Raw genomic sequence first — 20,177 nt, forward strand, 5'->3', positions numbered from 1 at the left:
GTTCCTATGATTTATGCTTTAGTTCCTTAAATGAAATGAATTCATTTGACATTATTTAATTCAGTTTAAATATTTTTCTCAAGATTGAAACTAGTTTCATTCATCTTACTTCCAAACTAAGCATCTTCCACATATTTTCCATAATCATTAATTTTTGAGAAACTGAATGTATTTTGCAACCACGAAATAGTGGCATGGCATTCGTTGACACAGGGCAGCTCACAGTGTGGCCCAGTAGTTTGATTTGTTCTTGCTCATTCAAGGTATTTTGCTCACTTAATTGCTGAAAATGGAAGTTGATAAGTGTGGTGAAGGAACGTATCTTCTCAACTGTAAGGACAAAGGAGTTAAAAAAATATTCATAGGAAAACTAATAAAAGAGTTCACTCAATGTCAAATCAGAACCATTAAGAGTCATGGAGTCATACAGCATGGAAACAGGTGTTTTAGCACTGACCATCAAGCACTAATCCCATTTTATTCTCCCCACATTCCCATCAACTCCCCTCAGATTCTCCTGGTCACCTACGCACCAGGAGCAATTTAGAGTGGCCAATTAACCTACCAACTGAAATAAAGGAAAAGAATGGCCGAGCAGTGCCACTGAATATGATCATGGCTGATCTACGCTGACCTGAAATGCCAGCTCCCCATATGCTCAATTCTAGACTTTTCACATATTTATCTATCTCCACCTTAAATATATCTAACGACCTCGCTTTCGTCATCCTCAGGGGCAGAGAAATGCAGAGATTCACCACCTCTGAGAGAAGAAAGTTCTATGCATCTCAGTTTTAAATGACTGGCCCCTTATTTTGTAGCTTCGTCCCCTTCTTCATGACTCTCCAACTGGTGGAAACATCTCAACATCTTACATGTTTGAATAAAGTTACCCTCATTCTTCTGAACTTCAAGAAATACAAACCCAAACTGTCTTACCTCTCTTGATAAGACACCCCTTCCATCCCAGGAACTGGCTTGATGAATCTCCTTTGGCCTGCCTCCAATGCTACTATATCCCTTTTTAGGTAAGGGGGCCAAACCTGTGCACAGTAATTCCATGTGTGACCTCACCAACACCTGGCACAGCTGTAACAAACTTCCCTATACTTAAATTCCAACCCTTTGAAATAAAGGCCAACATGCTTTTTGCCTTCTTAACTACTTGTTGGACCTGCCTGCTAACTTGTGATTCATGCACTAGAATACCTGGATCCCTCTGAAGACACAAGAGACTGCAGATGCTAGAATCTAGAGCAACAAACAATCTGCTGGAGAAACTCAGTGGAGGGAAATGAACAGCCGACATTTTGGGTCAAGACCCTTCATCTGTCCATCTCCCTCCACAGATGTCGCCTGACTCGCTGAGCTCCTCCAGCAGATTGTTTTTTTGCTCTCGATCCCTCTGTACTTCACTTATTTGCACTCTCTCCATTTATAAAATAATCTGCCTTTTGATTCTTCTTAATGAAGGGCACAACCTTGCACTTCCCCGCATTAAAATCCATTTGGTTTTAAAGCAACATACATCTTTGCTTTGACATCATTAGAGACGTAAAATAGAGATAAAAATATAAATCAGTTGTTTTATTTTTGAGCAAAGTGATGCTATTCTTGGAATTATAAATGTAGATACAACGTATTTAAATAAAATGCAAACATTCTTTTCTGTAAGTATAAGTACATATTGTTGATTGTACATTATAAAGCACTCCCAAATTTGCAGAAAGAATTTTAATTTGAATTAGTTTTTTTTAGAGTAAACAAACATGATTGTGATTGTCAAAGTTTATTCCCTGGATATAATATAGCAAGAATGTGACAAGCCAGCTTAATGATTTAACTAAAGTCTTAACTATTATAATTTATGATATATCAGCTTAATTTCTTATTCATCAAACAATCTGCTGGAGGAACACAGCAGGATGAGCAGCATCTATTGGGAAAAAGGAGAAGGTTTTGATGCAGGGTTTTGACCCAAAACGTAAACAATTCCTGTCCCCCTACAGATGCTGCTCGATCAGCTGGGTTCCTCCAGCAGATTGTTTGTTGCTCCAGATTCCAGCATCTACAGTCTCTTGTGTCTCTGATTTCTTATTCAATCTACATATATCTCAAAGACCTTTTTTGTCATCTTGGTTAATCAATGAGACATCTGGAATATTAAATGTGAATTCAACACGAACCTTATCAGCATTACGAGATGCCACTGCCAGCTCCTTTTCTTTCCCTGCTAGTTCTTCAGCAAGACGAGCCACTGATTCAGTTGCTTCCATGAGTTTGGAGAGACCTGAAATAATGTGTTTTGTTTGGTTAAAAGCTCATGTGCTTCAAAAGGATCTTGCATTTGCTCACTAAAATGAGATACAGAAATGAAAAATTTTTCATACTGTAACCACAATGGCAATACCAGAAAGCACAGCTGATGATCACATTTTTTTCATTCAGAACGTGAGTTTTGTTCACTCAGTCCTTCTGAACTGATTAAGAAATCAGTGTAGAATTAATTTCTTTTCTACTCCAGCCAACTGCAAAAGCTGTGGCATGAATTTGTCCTTATAAATGCACCTACCCATTTGCATATGTTCAGCTAGCTCATTGATATTTGCATGCTTCTCTGTGTAAGTAGATTTATAGCTATTTATAAAGGCAAGGTAAGATTTGGGAGTTACGTGTGTTCTTCGACGGTACCTGAAAAATAGACACATAATTACTTGTTTTACTGTCCATATATTTTGTAACGTATTTCAGCAATATTAAAAAATAAATGAGCAGTACCATCTATCTCAAAGCTTATGTACATGTTAGTTGATATTTAAACTTTCTACATTTTCTAATATTTATATCTAATTCCATTGGAAAATATTTATGGGTGAATCATGCATGGGTTTATGGAGAGGACAGAGTAGTACAGTTGCACAGCGAGTAGAGCTGCTGCTTCACAGCTCCAATGATCTGAGTTCAATCCTTATTTCTGATGATGTCTGTCTGGGTTTGCAGGTTCTCCCTGTGACCACGTGGGTTTCCTGCCACATCCCAAAGATGTGCAGTTTGGTAGGTTAAATGGTCACTGTAAATTGTCCCTAGGGGAATGGTAGAATTTGGGGGGGGGGGGGGGGGGGGGGGGAAAACCGAGAAATTATCAGGATTTTTGGAGAATAAAATGAGATTAATGTAGCGTTAGGATTAGGGTAAATGGGGACTTGATGGCACAGACAGTTGGCCGAAGGGCCTGTTTTCACGTGATGTGACTCTAAGATTAGAGGTTTGACCTAATGACACAAGACTTCAGCACTGTTTCACCTCCTCTGGTGGGTCTGCACTGCCATGGAACAAGACAAACCCGAGGATATTTATGGAGGAGTCTAGGACATTTTCCATAAGATATCATATGGTATAACATACGATCAAATGGAATCTGTTTATTCTTAGTAAAATAAGACACTAACTAGCAATAGCTTTTGACATTGTGTGAACTTCAGGGTGGGGCTTCATTGGCTGTCAAGGCTATTTTGAGTAGAGTCAGCTTGGGCATCGCTGATCAACTTGGAGCCAGTCTCCTGGCATCAGAAAATTGTGCCCAGGACTATACTGGGTGCGATCCCAGGGCAGATAATTGGCCAGCCTGGCAAGCTTGGTGGGCTTGCCAGCCATTGGAAGATCTGGCACAATGTGTTCAAATCTCTAACTACTGTATATTCAAGAAGAAGGTAAATGAATACTTTGCATCAGTATTCATCAGAGAGAAGGATGGGGAGAATGGAGAGTTGAGGGAGGTGTACACTGATAGTTTCAACATGTGTGTATCAGGAACGAGGAAGTCTTAATGATGCACGTCAAGGTGGACAAATCCCCAAGGCCCAAAAGAGGTAGATATATTTTTTAATTCTAGGGCTATCAAGGGAGATGGAAAAAAGACAGGAACAGGGTACTTAAGTGCATAATTAGCCATCATCATACTGAATGGTGGATCAAGCCGGAAGGATCATATGGCTTATTCCTACTACTATTTTCTATTTCTAGGAACAGACAACCTTGTGAATAAGAACTAAAAGTGTTGCAGGTATGCCAGCTTATACCAAAGTGAAAGAACTTTTTCATTTTAATTCTCACTAGCATTAAATACTTGTAAAAAGACATTGGATAGGCCATACTTGGAATACTGAGTGCACTTCTGATCACCACACGATAGAAAGGATGTGGTAGCGCTAGAAAGAGTGCAGAAGAGATTCATCAGAATGTTGCCAGGAATGGAGGGTTTTAGTTATAAGGAGAGATTGGATAGGCTGGGATTATTCTCACTGGAGCACAGGAGGCTGAGGTGTGACCTTATAGAGGTTTATAAAAATTATAAAGGGCATAAATAACGTACGGAATTCTAAAACTAAAAGACATAGGTTTAAGGTGAGAGGGGAAATATTTAAAGGACATCTGAAGGGCATGGGTATATGAAACAAGCTGCCAGAGGTGGTGGTAGAGGCAGGTACAATCACAGTATTTAAAAAGCACTTGGACAGGTATGTGGGTAGGAAACGAACAGAGGGATTTGGGCCAAATGCAAGTAAATGATATTAGCGTAGATAGGCAATTTGGTCAGCATGGTCTGTACAACTCATGATTCTATGCTTTTTCAACAAACTCTTCTTCCAACGTCTTCGTAAATCTTAATTAAATTTCCTCATTTTCTAACATAAAAATTATCCCATCATAGAAGCCATTGTTTTTAAATGTCACCAATAAATCTATAGAACATACCTCTGAAAATAGTCCTCACAGGTTTGATAGACCCTGTCATGAAAGACCCCCATTGTTGCTACCAACTGGGTTTTAACCTCCTCTGAACAAACAATGTGAAAGCCAGAAAGAAAGTAGCTAGAGACTGCAACCAACGCCTCTCTGGGCCAACGACTGAACCAGTCCATTGTACAACCTGAAATCAGGCCAGGGAACTTGAGTGCTCGAGATCGAAACTTTTCACCAACCTAACGTCAAAAGAAACAGTTAGCTTAGAAATATACGTACATACTAAACTTTGCAAATCTCCTTGATTCATTTCCCCTGTCTTCCTGGTGATTGGGTGCCAGGATGGAGCCTGGAACAGTGTGTTTTTTTAGGAGCCTTGTGCTGGCCATGTGAATGTTGTGCCTTGTGTTGGCCATTGGAAGCAACTGAGTGTAATTAGAGACTCAGTGCTGGGACGTTGGTCAAGGAGAGGGTGCTGACGTTGATTTGTTTCACCACCTTCTTTCAGCTGGCACCAACACCATTTGTGTCTTTAGTCTTTCTGTGTCTCCATCCTCTTAGTTTCATTAAATTTATATGGCACCTGGGAAAAAAGACTGTGACTATCTACCCTATCTATGCCCCTCATCATTTTATACCTCTGTGAGGTCACCTGTCAGCTTCCTTTGCTCCAGAATAAACAGTCTCAACCTATCCAATCTCCCCTTATAATTCAAGGCCTCCGATCCAGGCAACATCCTTGGGATCTTTTCTGCACCCCCTCTAGCTCAATCGTATCCTTCCTATAATATGGTGACCAGCACTGCACACAATACTCCAAGTGTGGTCTAACTAACGTTTAGTACAACAGTAAGATGACGTCACGTCTCCTGTACCTAATGCCACAGCTGATGAAGGCAAGCACACCATGTGCCTTCTTCACAACCCTGTCTAACTGTGTTGCCACTCTCAGGGAACTATGTACTTGTACCCCAAGGTCCCTCTGTTCAACAACACCCCCAGGGCTCTGCCATTCACTGTGTTTGTCCTGCTCTGGTTTAACTTCACACTTGTCTGAGTTAAATTCCATCTGCCGTCCCTTGGCCCGGTTTCCTAGTTGATCCAGATCCTGTTGTAACCTTAGACAACCTTCTTCACTGTCCACTACACCACCAATTCTGGTGTCATCTGCAAACTTACTAATCATGCCGCCTACATTCTCATCCAAATCATTAATATATATGTGACAAACAACAGGAGATGCAACACCGATCCCTGTGGCATACCACGGATCACAGGCCTCTAATCTGAAAATCAACCCTCTGTCTCCCACTACTAAGCCAATCCACCAAATCCCATGTGTTCTAACCTTCCGGACCAGCCTACCATGCAGGACCTCGCCAAAGGCCTTGCTGAAGTCCATGCCAGCAACATCTACCTTGTCAACTTTTGGAAGACATGACATTCATGACATTCCCCTTGTCCACTCTACTCCTTCCCCTTCTTTGCATGTTGAAACATCTTTGATTTTAAACTTTTCCTTGTCCTTATTAAAAGTCATCGGTCTAAAATATTAACTTATTTAAGCTGAGAGTCAATTTATCCTCGGCCTTATATTCAAAAAGACCCAGTCCAGGTATGAAAACATAGCCAAACGTCTTTCCAGTACGGGGTGAATGTCTAATGGTGTTTCCCATTAATGTCATGTCTCTGTAATTGCTTATAAAAGGAAAGACAGGACATTCGCAATTCTACCGCCAGTACTTCCTCGATAAAAATGGAATTATGTTTGCCACCCATGTGACCAGTTAATGCCACATGATGAGCATGGGGCAATTACAAAGCATATAGGAGCCTTTACTTCATACTTTCATATCAACACAGTACTTCTGATCAGCTAAGTAACCAAATTAATAACACTGTATAGTTACAAATCGTTGGTAATAACAAAACACTGACCGGGGATAGGCAGAGGACGACATGTAAATTCCTCCTTGCTCTTTTTATAAAGTACTCATATAGATTGTCAAAAGTAGGAGGGACACGAGGGGCTTCTTTCTTCATTGTTGCAATAAGCAACTGAGTAATTTCATCAAGCTCCTCCCGAGCAAATAAGCTTGACACCTATCAAACAAAAACAAGACAACAATCTAAACATGATCATTGCTGCAAGTATGATCTATTCAGGTAACTTACTGTGATTGGTAAATATTTTTGTTCCTGATACAATTACTTTTAGATGGGTTTATTTAATTGTTGCAATGCTTGAAACGGTGAACAAGCTGGACAACTGATTCTAAAGATATCAGCAAAGTTCAAAGAATTATATATACAGTTCAGAAGGTCACCACTCAGCCCACTCTGCATCCGCTAATTTTTGAGGGAGTGCTTCCAACTCTGGTTAGAGATACTCTGGAAGGTGTCATCATGGAATCTCCTGCCACCAACCATCCTGCCATCAAGCACCAAACAAATCCTTCCTTGCAGCTCACTAACTGGACAGTGTAATGATCTGCAAATCATTCTGCAATAATTATGAAGATCTGGGTGACTACAGTCTTGTCAGTTTGAAGGCAGTTGTGGAGACAGAAGCCTAGAAATTCTTCAATTCACTTTTTTCATGCACTGAAGAACCCCTGATGGGGGTTAGTGTTGAGTATGCTAGAAATGGAAAACCCTGATCTGACATTCACAATCGTAAACAGGTCCTTTCATCCACAATCTCCAACCATGGCAGAAACAGGAAGTCATTCTTGCTGGTAAATGATTGAGGAATGGGGAAGATATTCATATTCAAGATGTGGTTTAAGAATGGGATTAAGGAGTAGATCAGAGAGTCAATTGGAAAATCATGGTACTGTGAAGAAGACCAGTGGAGCAATCAAGGTAGGAAAAGGGATCCAAATGGCTATGGTGGACATCAATGGTGAGTGGAGACTATTTGCAGCGGTGCAGTTGAGAATGGGGCAGTACTCCGGATACGAGGATAAATCAGGAGCTTACTTTGAGAAGTTTTGATATATTCTTAAGGATTCTTCACTGCTGGGTTCTCCTGTGGTGGCCCAGGTAAGGAAGGCCTTAAATGAAGGACAGGAAATTATTCTAGTTACTAGCTACATCTGCAGTTGAGACCTGACTGTTTCTCAATCACGTATGCACGGTAATAAATCAATCAAGTAAAATCAATCTCACATTGCATGTCAATTGACAGTCCAGCATATGCCAAGCAACCTCCATGGGTATGCACATCACACACATGAATGCTGGGACAAATTTTGAGAAATGTGTTATATGCCAAGGAAACAAATGGTCAAGATCTCGACTGGAATGTTTGCTTTTATTGCATGGGGTGTGGAGTATAGGAGTAAGGAAGACTTGCAGCAATAATACAGGTTTAGTGGGGTCACATCTGGAGTACGGTGTCTTGATTTGGTCTCCTTATTTAAGGCAGTCTACACTTACCTTAGAGGCTGTGCAGCCTAGGTTCACTACATTTATTCTTGGAATGAGTGGGTTATCTGCTAAGAAGGAAGTAGGAAGAATGGGCCTTTGATCTGCAGTTTCTGAAAGGCAATCTCATTAAAACACCTAAGATTCTGAGGGGATTTTACTAAGTAGATGCTATGAAGATATCTCCCTTAAGAAACAGGGCACGTGGTCTCAAAATAAGGCTATACTTGACTGAGATGAGAAGGAATTTCTCCACTTGGATTTTTGGACTACAAAGGAATATAGGGATATAGGGATCAAGGGTTAAAGGGATCAAGCAAGAAAGTGCAGTCGAACTCAAATATCCGATCTGCCATGATTATTCTGAATGGCAGAGTAGACCTGAATCATTCCTGTTTCTTATGTTGTTAGTGGTTCCCTTAAAAATGAATAATGATGATATTGTAAATAAAAGAAAGAAAATTATGGACATACTGAAAGACTATTTTCTTAAGTATTTAAAGTAAAGGAGAAAGGGCTTAGTATTCAAAACACCATGAGAAAACTGGTATTGAATCAGAAATAAGAACTCAACAAAATGAATGTAAGCAAAATAACAGTAAACAAGAAAATAATGTACTAGAGGCTAGCAAATCCCGAGAAACAAGTTTCCATCCCAGGGTTAAAGGGAGTAGGTAAGAATAGTGGAGATACCCTAAGCATAATTTTCCAAATTTCTCTTGATCTGTGAACATTCCTGCAGATTAGACAATTGCACATGCCACTCATTTAAGAAAGTTTGAGATGGAGGAAAAACACAGGGAATTACAAATTGCTGCAAAATTGTTGGTATCTATCTATATTTATGGATGGAATGTCTGAAGACTTTTATCTGCAGCTGTTCAGAAAAAGGGTAGATCATCACATAAAGCGCTAGAAGAACTCAGCGGGTCAGGCAGCATCTGTGGAAGGAAATGGACAGTCAACGTTTTGGGTCGAGACCCTTCATCTGAACTGAAAGACAGAAGGGAGATAGCCAGTATAAAAAGGTGGAGGGAAAGGGTAGAGTAAGAACTGGCAGGTGACAGGTGGATAACGTGGTCGAAGAGCAGGAGAGCAGCAGAAATCATGGGGGTAGCAGTGAGAAAGGGTTTCACAGAACTCCCATAAAAGAAAGGAGGAAAACTTCTTCAAAGTCGGCATACCTTGAAGAGACTTTGCAGTGGAGTAACAAAATGGAGACAGAAGAGATTGCAGATGCTAGAATCTGGAGCAAAATGCTGGAAGATCTCAGTGGGTCAGGCAGCATCTGTGGAGGGAAATAGACGGTCGACGTTTTGGGTCAAGACCCTGCATCTGGACTGAAAGATAGAGGGGAGATAGCCAGTGTAAAGAGGTGAAGGTAAAGGGAGGGGCAAGAGCTAGGAAGCAATAGGAGGATCCAGATGAGGGAAGGTGATAGGCAGATGGAGGAGGGGAGAATGCGAATGCGAATCGTGGCAGAGGCTGGGAGGTGATAGGCAGAGGCGACAAATCTTTCTTCACTCCAAATTCTGCAATTCCCCATGATGAATTCCAGCTGCCACAGTTCTGGCCCAGAGGCAGCTCCAGTTGATAAAAATTAATCATTTGCTGATCACCTCCTGCAAAAGTCTTTGCATATCTTGTTGTGTTTCAATGGTAAGAATTCAAGGTACAGGATTTGAAATTCCTGTGGGAAGGTAATGCCTTAGGTAAAATGTTGCTCCCTAAGGCATCTTTGACAAGTAGTTGGACATAGGATCCACACTCATAACATACTAACAATTATGTTAATCAGCTAATAAAACACTTAAGAAGAGTCTTTTTCTTTTTTATTTTCCAGTTTGTTACACCTTGATGTACAATTACAAAGGAGAGTCAGAATATTTAAATCTACCTGCTGGATGAGATAGAAGGAAAAAAACCACAGAACATAGCAGGAGGTGACATCCTATACTTATAAAGATGGCTTATTATAAATAGTTGATGGAAATCGGATATTGATGTGGAATTAGGAAGAAGAGGAGATGAGGCATGGGACAGATCATATTGCAGGGCAGGGCAGACTTGAGGGGCTCTGTGACCTGCTCATGGTCCTATTTTTGTATATTCAACAGAAATATTTAAGAAACTACGTACCTCTCCCGAAGAGAGCACATTGTTGAGATATTCAAGAAAAGACTCTTCCTTGATTTCATTATCAGTGAATATGAAAGTGATGCCCTTCCCCTCTGCTCCAGCTGTTCTGTACAATATCTTCAAGTCATCCATCAGGTTGCCAACATTATATGCTCTGAAAGACATAATGAAATATATATTACAGCAACAGTAACATTGTGCATTTGTGCAGCACCTTGAACACAGTCTAAGGAGAGATTGGAATAGCTGCTCAAAGATGGACTTGGGTTGGAAGGAATTCAGAGCAGGGTCCAAGGCTCACTTCAGGTGCAGCAATTGAGGATATACCCCTCTGATATTATCTTGCCAGAGTTGCAAGCATCACCGTGATCTGCTGCAGTCTCCAATATGTACAGAGCAGAACATAGGAATGTGATCCTAGGAAGCAGAAACAGCAGCTAAGGGAGGTTACAAAACAAAAGTACTGAAAATACTGGATATCTAACATATTAACAGAAAATGCTTGATACTCAACGGGTTGGGCAGCATCTGGGGAGAGAGAAAAACAGAGTTGATGTTTCGGGTCAACCTGAGGAGGCTGTTCTAAAAAAAAGCCACAATTGAGGACAAATCTTTGTCACCTTCTAGTCAAAGAAGACTTATATATAGATGACAACCATCTCAATAATCACATAATAATTGCCAAATAAACTCAATTATACTGTCTAACCTACAACAAATATGAACCTTTATTTTCATTCTCAACAGTATATTAAATTTTTCTGTTTCATTGAGATCTCCTCTCATTCTTCAGGAGACTGATGGAGTCCACATCAATTTCAGTAAAAACTTTGACAAGGCGCCACTCTAAAGGCCAGTCTGAAAAATAAGAGCCCATCAGATCCAGGGCAATTTGGCAAATTGAATCTGAAATTGACTTGGTGATCAGAGGCAGAGGGCGACGGTGGAGTGTGGTTTTTGTGACTGGATGTCTGTGGGCAGCAGTGCACCACAGGGATCAGTGCTGGGACCCTTGCTGTTTGTGATTTGCATTAACTATCTGGATGTGGATGTACAAGTTATTAATAGCAAGTTCAAATATAACACAAAAATTGATGGCAAAGAGGGTTGTCTTTGGTTACAGGACAATACTGATGAGTAGTTGAAGTGGGCAGAGAAATGTAAGATAGAATTTAATGCAGAAGAATGTGAGGTGTTATATTTTGATAGGACTAATAAGGCTAGGATATACACAATGATTGAAAGGACCCTGAGGATCCCTGAAGGTAGCAGCACTAGTAGATAAGGTGGTTAAAAAGGCAGATGAGATACTTGCCTTCATTTGCTGGGGCACAGAATATAAGAGCAAGGAGGTTATGGTATAACTTCATAAAACATCAGTTAAGCCACAGTTTGAGTACAGTATGCAACTCTGTTCACTGCACTACAGGAAGGATGTGATTGTATTGGAGAGGGTTGCAGAAGAGATTCGCCAGGATGTTGCCTGGATGGAACTTTTCAGCTATGAGGAGAGACTGGGTAAGCTGGGTTTGTTTTCCTTGGAGTGAAAAAGCTGAGAGGGGTATCTGATAAGGTATACAAAATGACAAGGGCATAGATAAGATAGACAGTAAAAAACATTCACCCTTGCCAAAGGTATCTATAACAAGAGGGCATAGGTTTAAGGTTAAGGGTAGAAGGTTTGAACTGGGATGAGAAGAGCTATGTATATGATGGCTGGCATTGGGCACAGCGAGCTGAAGGGCTTGCTTCTGTGCTGCATGACTCTATGAATACAGGCTTAGTCTACTCACTCTCTCCTATGCCAAACCTTCCATTCCTGGAACCAGTCTAGTGAATCTTTGCTCCACTCTCTCTCTTGGTAAGTACACCTTTACTTAGGTAAGGAGACTAAACTGTACACAATACTCCAGGCACAGTCTCACCAAGGCCCAAGACAATTGCTGAAAGAATTCCTCATTGCTGTATTCAAAGGTGAGAAACCATACAATATTATGTTGCAGAGAAAGGAGGTGGAGAGAACAAAAGGAATGTCCATGATGGATTCAAAACCAAGAGAAACTGAATAATATAAGTGGTGATGATGCTGGCTGACAATGAGAATATTAACACTGAGCAATTGCTTAACCAGGACCTGATGTAGCAAAGCGAGCAATGGTATAATGGGGGAACAGGACTTAGCTGGAGTTAGAATAACTTTTGCATGAGCTTATTAAGGAATGCCTTCAAAGTGTGAAAATAGTTAAGTACAGAATGTTTATGGAGAGGACCACTGGCCACTTTATGATTTTGCAAGAATATTGGTCTAGATTAGTCTGTGAATGTTGCTGAGAATAAGGTGGATATTAATTGACAATTGTAAATTACTGCAATTGTTGCATATACCTGGTTAAAGTGATCTGAAAAGTTTTGTATCCAGCAATGAAGGATGCCAACTTTGTAAAGCTTTGTTTTCCAGAACCACCAACTCCAACCAACAGAGCATTTCCACAATCTGTTCGGATTATACGAGATATCTGTAAAATAATTTTTCTTGTTGTCAGGGATAAGAAAGACTTTTCTATGTCAAAGCCATAGAGTAAACCATCAAGGCTGATCATTGTCCTCTCAATGTAAAAGCAAAATAACAAAACCAAATAACTTATTTATTTTTTCATTCACAGGATGACGGGATCGCTCACTCAGCCAGATATATCTCATCATAATCTCCCCTGAGCTGAGTATTTTGTTTGCCATTTCTAAGGGAAAAATCAACCACATTACTCTGAATTTGGGATCGCAGACAAGCCAAACCTAGTAAGATGCCATATTTTCTTCACGAAGGTCATGAGTGAACCAGATGTGTTTTTATATGAAGTTGACTACATAGATATCTGTTTATAGAGATTATTCCAAATTTATTAAACTGATTAAATTCAAATTCCCTGGCTGCCACAGAGGGATTCTGATTCATACTTCTGGATCAAAAGTCCAGGCCTATGGACATAACCCCGATAACTTGGCCACCATACTACCATACCTTTGATATGATGTAGAATTTAGTTAAAAGGATCAGTAAATACGTTATTTAGTTTACAGGATCAGGTTTGTGGAGAAGTCCTAACCTTGAACTGAAGTGTCTTAACCATGCATTGAACTAACAGGCCTGTTGACTTATCTGTAATCCAACCCGTGCATCAATAGGCCTTTCATGTAAAAATATGTCTCTTGCAACGTACTTCAAAAGAAGACAGTGATTTTAGATTATAGTTAGAATTTTAATATCTCACTTTCATCACGTGCGTCATTGCATCTTTGAAGAAGACTAAATCGAGATAACCTGATCGGACGCCTTCATTATGTTGTGCCTGATAAAACTGCAATTTTTCAGTCAGGAATTCAAAGGTTGGCACCTGCAACATATTCAGTTACAACCATTGAAAATCAGAGCTAACTGCATAAAGATAATGACATGACAGATATCACAGAACTGGTGTAGCTCATTCTTTCTGAGTCACCTACATTTACTCCATCATAGCACTTGCTCTTTGAAAATTTATTCACAATTTTGCACAACAAAGTAATGAAATGCAGGTAACTAATTTTCCATTGCCATGCATCAGAGAATCCATGATGATTCAAAGAGGAGGAAGAAAGGGGTGAAGGACTCTGTTCCTAGATCCTAGCCATTTGAGTTACCTGGGATTTCAAAAATATTTCCCAGGAAGGATGCAGGTAGTATTCTGCCTGGAACAAGATTAAGCATTAAAATTCTATTTTAAGGTGGAATGGCCAATAAGGCCCCTCATCTCATTCTGTTCTCTTTGAAAATGTACAATGGTATAACTAAATTACAATTCATGTATGTGAATGCAAATGATAAGTAACTGATCCATAGCCACAGATAGCTACATGGGAATGTGGTGTGACCCTGATAACAAAAACATTGCTCAAAGGCAGGGAGGGATTCAGGCTGATCAGGATTTCCAAGGATGGGGAAGAGATTAAGATTCCTGGAATCAATGAATTGAAATGCCACTGCAGGAAGCCATTCAGCCCTCCAAGTTTATGCCAGCTCCATAGTGGAGCAAATCAACCAGCATCATTCCTCTGCTCTTTTCCCATATCCCTGTTAATCCTGGGCATACAAAAGTAAGAGCCCAACATTATACAGGTAACACACAAAACACTGAGAGGAACTCAGCAGGATGGGCAGCATCTATGGAGGGAAATGGACAGGTTTTAGGATCCATACTCAGGATTTTTCTGCAGTAACCACAGCCAAAGTGGAGATCAGCAGGAAAAATTAGTTTATTTCATTAAAATTTAGTGCTTGTGAAGCCCTTTCATCTTCCTTCAGGTTGCATTCGACTCTTACCACCGTGTTTTTCCACACTTGGGGCTTAGCTGAGTACTGCTGCTATAAAGGCAGGCTGACTGAAAATGGAATATTGGTCCCTGTGATTTACATAAATTATTGAACAGGTTGGTCAAATTCTGGCCAAGCTTTGGTCTTCCAGTTCAAGCTTATGGGCTAGGACTTACTGAGGTTCTCACAGTTTCCCCTGACTGAAGGAATAATCAGGACATATTAGGAATTAAACTCAGGTTTAGGAAATGTGCATTTGTAGTTTGATAGTTCTGTATTGTAAATTTGTTGCAAATTTGTGTAAGTAGATTCAATAGAAAAATTGCAATTCCAGGAAAAGAATAAAGAGAGATGTGGTTAAGGAAGGAGGTAAGAGGAGGTGACATTTAGGAAAACTGGAAGTGCTAATCCTTATAAGTGTTCAATAACAGAAGTAACAAGAACACTTTAAAGCTGACAGTTCTGTGATGTACCAGTTCATAGACTTTAGGAAGAATGAATACATAATCTTCTGGCTCGTCACCAGTTGGCTCTGGCATGTCACGAAGAAAATCAACAAAGTATGGCTCTTTGTGAAGCTTTTCTGCCAATTCTTTTCCAAGGTTGTCTTCAACAGAACGGGTTATTGCATTTTCAAACCACTGTTTATCCTCTTCGTTTATGAACCTAAGGTAGCATAAAAGTCATATTAATCATTACTAACTGTATGACCATTAAGGAAGAAACAGCATATAATGTTAAACTGTGTATATATCCTTTTAGGGGTACACAATTTGTGTAAATATTCTTAAAAAATAATATTCAAGTACTCTAATTATTGCCTGAGCAGACAGCATAGTGGAGGAGTGCTTTTTAAATTTATCTATAGGATGTGGACATCAGCCACAAGGCCAGCATTTACTTCCTATCTCGAATTACCCCTGAGAACATATGGTGAGTTACCTTCTTGTACCATCGCACATTATGTGCTAAGATAATTTTCATCAAAATTGAAAAAGTTAGGTTTAAGTTGCAAAGGTGGGAGAGGGATGGGTAAGAGAAAGGGGAAACCTCTGATAGGATGAAACCATAGTGATACACCGTTCATGAAACAATCATTTTATTAGATGAATGAGGGCAGTCACAGAGAGAGAAAGGGAGAGAGATTGAAAACAAAGAAAAGGTAATGTATAGCTGTAAAATGCAGGTCAGAACTGTTGCAGGGAACTGAAACCAAAAGGAGAATGTTGGAAATACCCAGCAGATCGATGTTAGCGGAGAGAGAAAAACTAGATAATATTACGGACGGGTAACTCTCAAGCAGAACTGGCCAGTTTTAATACAAAAACAGAGGAAGCGAGACCTGGAATTGTTGAATTCAATAATAAGTCTGGAAGGCTGCAAGGAGCCTAGACAAAGCCTCTCCTGGACAGAGCAAAGTAGAGTTCGACTGTTCCTTACCTTCCAGCCCATTAACCACCGAGTCAATGGATCATCCTTCACAATTTCTGTTATCTTCAACCAGACACGTCTTCTACTTCCTTCCCCTTTCAGCATTTTGAAGGGACTGTTCACTTTATGACTCCTCTTTTGTCTCCACCAACTACCCCCTTTCTACAGCACTTGCCTATGCCACCACAGAACACATCTCCTGCCCTTTCACCACTTCCCTTCCAAACATTCAGGGACCCAAACAGTCCTTCACTTTCCCCTCTTCTAATGTAGAGTACAACATTTGTTGTTCAAAAGTGGTTTCCTATACATTGGAGAAACCAAATGCAGATCAGGTTTAATTCTCCATCCCACTACCACACTGCCCTATCTGTCTGTAGCCTCCTACACTGTTATAATGAGGTTCGATATATGCCTGTGTAAGCCTCATCTTCCTCCTGTGCAGCCTTTCAGACTCAAGGGAGAACCCTTTCCCCCTGAACTCCACCCCCCCCCCCCAATTTCTGGCATAAACTCTTCCCTGTGTTCCATTTCCCCCACCCTGCCTATCACGGTAGCCTAAAGAAAGAGCCACCAAAGGTCCAGCTTCACAAGAACAAAAGAAAATAGGAGCAGGAGTCAGCCACCAGGTCCCTCAACCCCACCCAGCCATTCAATATGATCATGGCCGATATATACTGCCAGTTCCCCATAACTATCAATTCCTCTATCTTTCAAATATTTTTCCATCTACACCTTAAATATGGCCTGGCCTCCATCACCCTCTAGGACAGAGAATTCCAGAAATTCACTACCCTCTGAGAAAAGACATTTCTATGCATCTCAGGTATTATTTTGTAGCTAGTTCCCCATGTTTGTGATTCTCTTCAATGTTATCCAACATTAAAATTGAGCAAATCTATTCACCTTTCCCTCCTTCCAATTGGTCATTCATAACCTGGGAACTCAATGATGATCCCTCAGGACAAAGGAGCATAAGCTCAGGGAAAGTGGTTGGCCACGTAAAACTGAGATGAAGAGAAATTTCGTTATGCAGTGGTTTGAAAATCTTTGGCATTCTCTGTCTTATATGGGTGTGAATATATATGAAGCTGAACAATATGTCTTTGGACATCAAGGGAATGGAAGATAAGAGCAACAAAGTGGACTTGAGGCATGAGATCATCCATGATCTTATTGAATGGCAGTGCAGGCTTGAGGGATTATATGAACTTCTCCTGGTTCTATTCCTTATGTTTTATGTCCTTATGAATGGTAGACTTTCACTTGCTGGAGGGGGTCATTGTCTTACAATTATGTAGCATAAATATAACTTGTCAATTATTGGACCAAATATTAATACTGTTCAGGTCATGCTGTAGAGCCAGGTACTCAGCTGAGACAATGGGCAATTAACTATTTCCATCCAGAGAGGGATTTCATCTTTACTTCCTGTCTTGCTTACCCTCTTGCTCTTCCCTCTTCCTCATCATCTTTATCCTCCTCCTCAAAATATTTTGCCAGCATAATGACCAGAGTATGGACCAATGATGTCAATGCAATGTTCCTATTGGCTTGAAGGTTCTCATTTTATGCATGCTTGGCAGCATTTGCTGCAACCCATATTGGTATAGAGAAGATATGGAGTAAAGTGAATCCCTTGTTTTACACAGCATTACAGAGTCCAGCAAGTGATGACAAAAACACATTTAGTTAGATTTGGTCAAAGGAACTCTTGTCTTCAAAAGCCAACTGATGGTCCTGCATTCTGATAATATTGATGGATAACAACTGGCTTCTCAAAAAGCGAACATTCTTTGTGGTTTTCACCCCTATTCCCACTGCATCAACATATTTATGCTTAAGATTTCTCCCCATATTTAACTCTATGAAAGGTGTAAGGGTTGATGGGCATTAACTCTATTCAAAATAAACCTATCAGGTATTTTGCAATTATTTAACAGTTAGTAAGTTTCTCAGAGTTCCAAGACAAAGTAAATTTCAATCCATTTAACCTATGATAAAAGTTACCCATATTCATAGAAATCAGCTTTTAGTGAAATTATCTCGATTAACAATGTAATTACCTGTCAGCAATGACCCTGGTACATTCATGTTTGAACAAAGCCAGCAGTGTCTCTAGATTAGAGCATTCATTGGATTTTATGGTCAGCATTCCCTGCCAGATGCGAGACAGGTCCCTCAGATTAAAGATGTAGTGAAATTTAGCTGGAGTGGGTAGCATTTTCACCTAAGAAAAACAAATCAATTTTCAAGATTTACAAAAAGTGCAAGTTCTGAAACTAGTCTAGGGTGATGATGTCTGACTTAAGCTTCCTTTTATTTTCTCGTCTTATCCTCTTTACAACTTGTTATCCTGTTGTGTTTGTCAGAGCCTGTGGCTTGAGGATCAAACTTTTGTACCATCAATGTATTGAACTACAACTCTCTACCTGGAAGAGGTGACTGGTAAACTGGTTTATTATTGTCCCATGTGCTGAGGTGCAGTGAAAAACTTTGTTTTGTATGCCATCCATACGGATCATTTCACTACAACAGTGCATTGAGGTAATACAAGGGAAAACAATAACAATGCACGATAAAATGTTACCATTACAGAGAAAGTGTAGTGCAGGCAGACAATAAGATGCAAGGTCATAACGAGGAAGATTGTGAGATCAAGTGTCCATCTTATCATACTAGGGGACTGTTCAATAGTTTTACGGCAGCAGGATAGAAGCTGTCCTTGAGCCTGGTGGTACATGCTTTAGGCTTTTGTATCTTCTGCCCGATGGGAGAGGGGAGAAGGGGGAATGTCCGGGGTGGGTAGGGTCTTTGATTACGTTGGCTGCTTCACCAAGGCAGTAAGAAGGGCAGACAGAGTCCATGGAGGGGAGGCTGGTTTCTGTGATGTGCTGAGCTGTGTACACAACTCTCTGCAGTTTCACACGGTCTCAGGCAAAGCAGTTGACATACCAAGCCGTGATGCATCTTGATAGGATGCTTTGATATGGTGCATCGATAAAAATTAGTGAGGGTCAAAGGAGACATTCCAAATTTCTTTTTGGCCTTGATGAGAGGGACTGTCACTGCCAATACCTTGCATTTAATTCCAAGTCTTAATTTTAACTAAGCCATTATTGCTGTATTTGGATTTTGCACAAAGTGCTTTGCTTTTAGTGCATGTCTATTGAGTCCTTTGGGTTTGCTGCAATATACAGTTTAACTTGTTTTTGATAGTAGTTTGCATTTTTATCATTTACTTTTATTTCTTATTTTCATCTTTTTTTGTTTCTATCTATTCTATAATTCCACCAATTCCTGCCCTTATGATTGTCTATATCTTGTCATCCAATCCCATTCCATTAATATTTAACTTGATCATTCCTAGTGGATGATTACCCCAGTCTTATTAATTTAAATCATTTTGGCTTTGTCCTATTTGCCCTTTCCAATACAGCAATACAATCATTCTGGTTCAATCATTCTGAATCTGCTCTTCATACTCCTTTTAATAAAGGCAAATCAGAAGAAAAATGTTGTGTTTAAGACTCATTACCTAATTCAACTTTATAATTGATGAGTAACTAAATGGAAATAATTTATAAGTTTTTTGTGTTAATAGCTCTAATTTATTTTACTCTTGTAGGTAATATGTTTGTCATGAAATTTTATTTGATCATGTTCATAATATTCAGGTTTTTTTAACTAGCTATTTATAGCAGGTTCAGTACCTTTGTCCACTGCCAGAGGATCCTGCTAGTGGCAACAAGTTTTTTTATCATTCTGCTAATTTCAGGGGTGAAGTTTCTGGAAGACTGAAAATATCCATTTCCAATAATTCCTGGTCAAAAATATAAAAAAAATTCATTGTTGCTGATTGCATTAATAACTTTGGGAATAAGAACTTATCAGTTCAGATGATTTAAGGTGGCAAAAATAGTAGAGTTACTGCCATATATCTCCAGCAACCCAGGTTTCATCTTGACCTCATATGCTGCCTGTGTGAATTTGCACATTCTCCCTGTGACTGCATGGGTTTCTTCCGGGTGCTCTGATTTCCTCCCATGTCCTAAAAGACACATGGGTTGGTAGGTTTATTGGCCCC

At 39.9% G+C, this 20,177-nt stretch overlaps 1 protein-coding gene across 1 annotated transcript in view; it reads right to left on the reverse strand.

Annotated features, from left to right (window-relative positions):
• Nucleotides 1–20,177, reverse strand: part of LOC127575527 (dynein axonemal heavy chain 8-like) — a 282,606-nt gene that overhangs the window by 88,530 nt on the left and 173,899 nt on the right. Inside the window, exons 55-64 of the mRNA XM_052025460.1 lie at nt 19,804–19,913; nt 18,157–18,320; nt 15,133–15,325; nt 13,581–13,703; nt 12,697–12,827; nt 10,312–10,465; nt 6,682–6,846; nt 4,756–4,982; nt 2,573–2,691; nt 2,187–2,290 (exon numbers count right to left, since the gene is read on the reverse strand). Coding sequence (XP_051881420.1) covers nt 2,187–2,290; nt 2,573–2,691; nt 4,756–4,982; nt 6,682–6,846; nt 10,312–10,465; nt 12,697–12,827; nt 13,581–13,703; nt 15,133–15,325; nt 18,157–18,320; nt 19,804–19,913 — 1,490 coding nt within the window. The remainder of the gene's footprint in view (nt 1–2,186; nt 2,291–2,572; nt 2,692–4,755; nt 4,983–6,681; nt 6,847–10,311; nt 10,466–12,696; nt 12,828–13,580; nt 13,704–15,132; nt 15,326–18,156; nt 18,321–19,803; nt 19,914–20,177) is intronic.

Source organism: Pristis pectinata, chromosome 10 (genome assembly GCF_009764475.1).
Source record: "Pristis pectinata isolate sPriPec2 chromosome 10, sPriPec2.1.pri, whole genome shotgun sequence".
Classification (NCBI taxonomy): Eukaryota; Metazoa; Chordata; class Chondrichthyes; order Rhinopristiformes; family Pristidae; genus Pristis; species Pristis pectinata.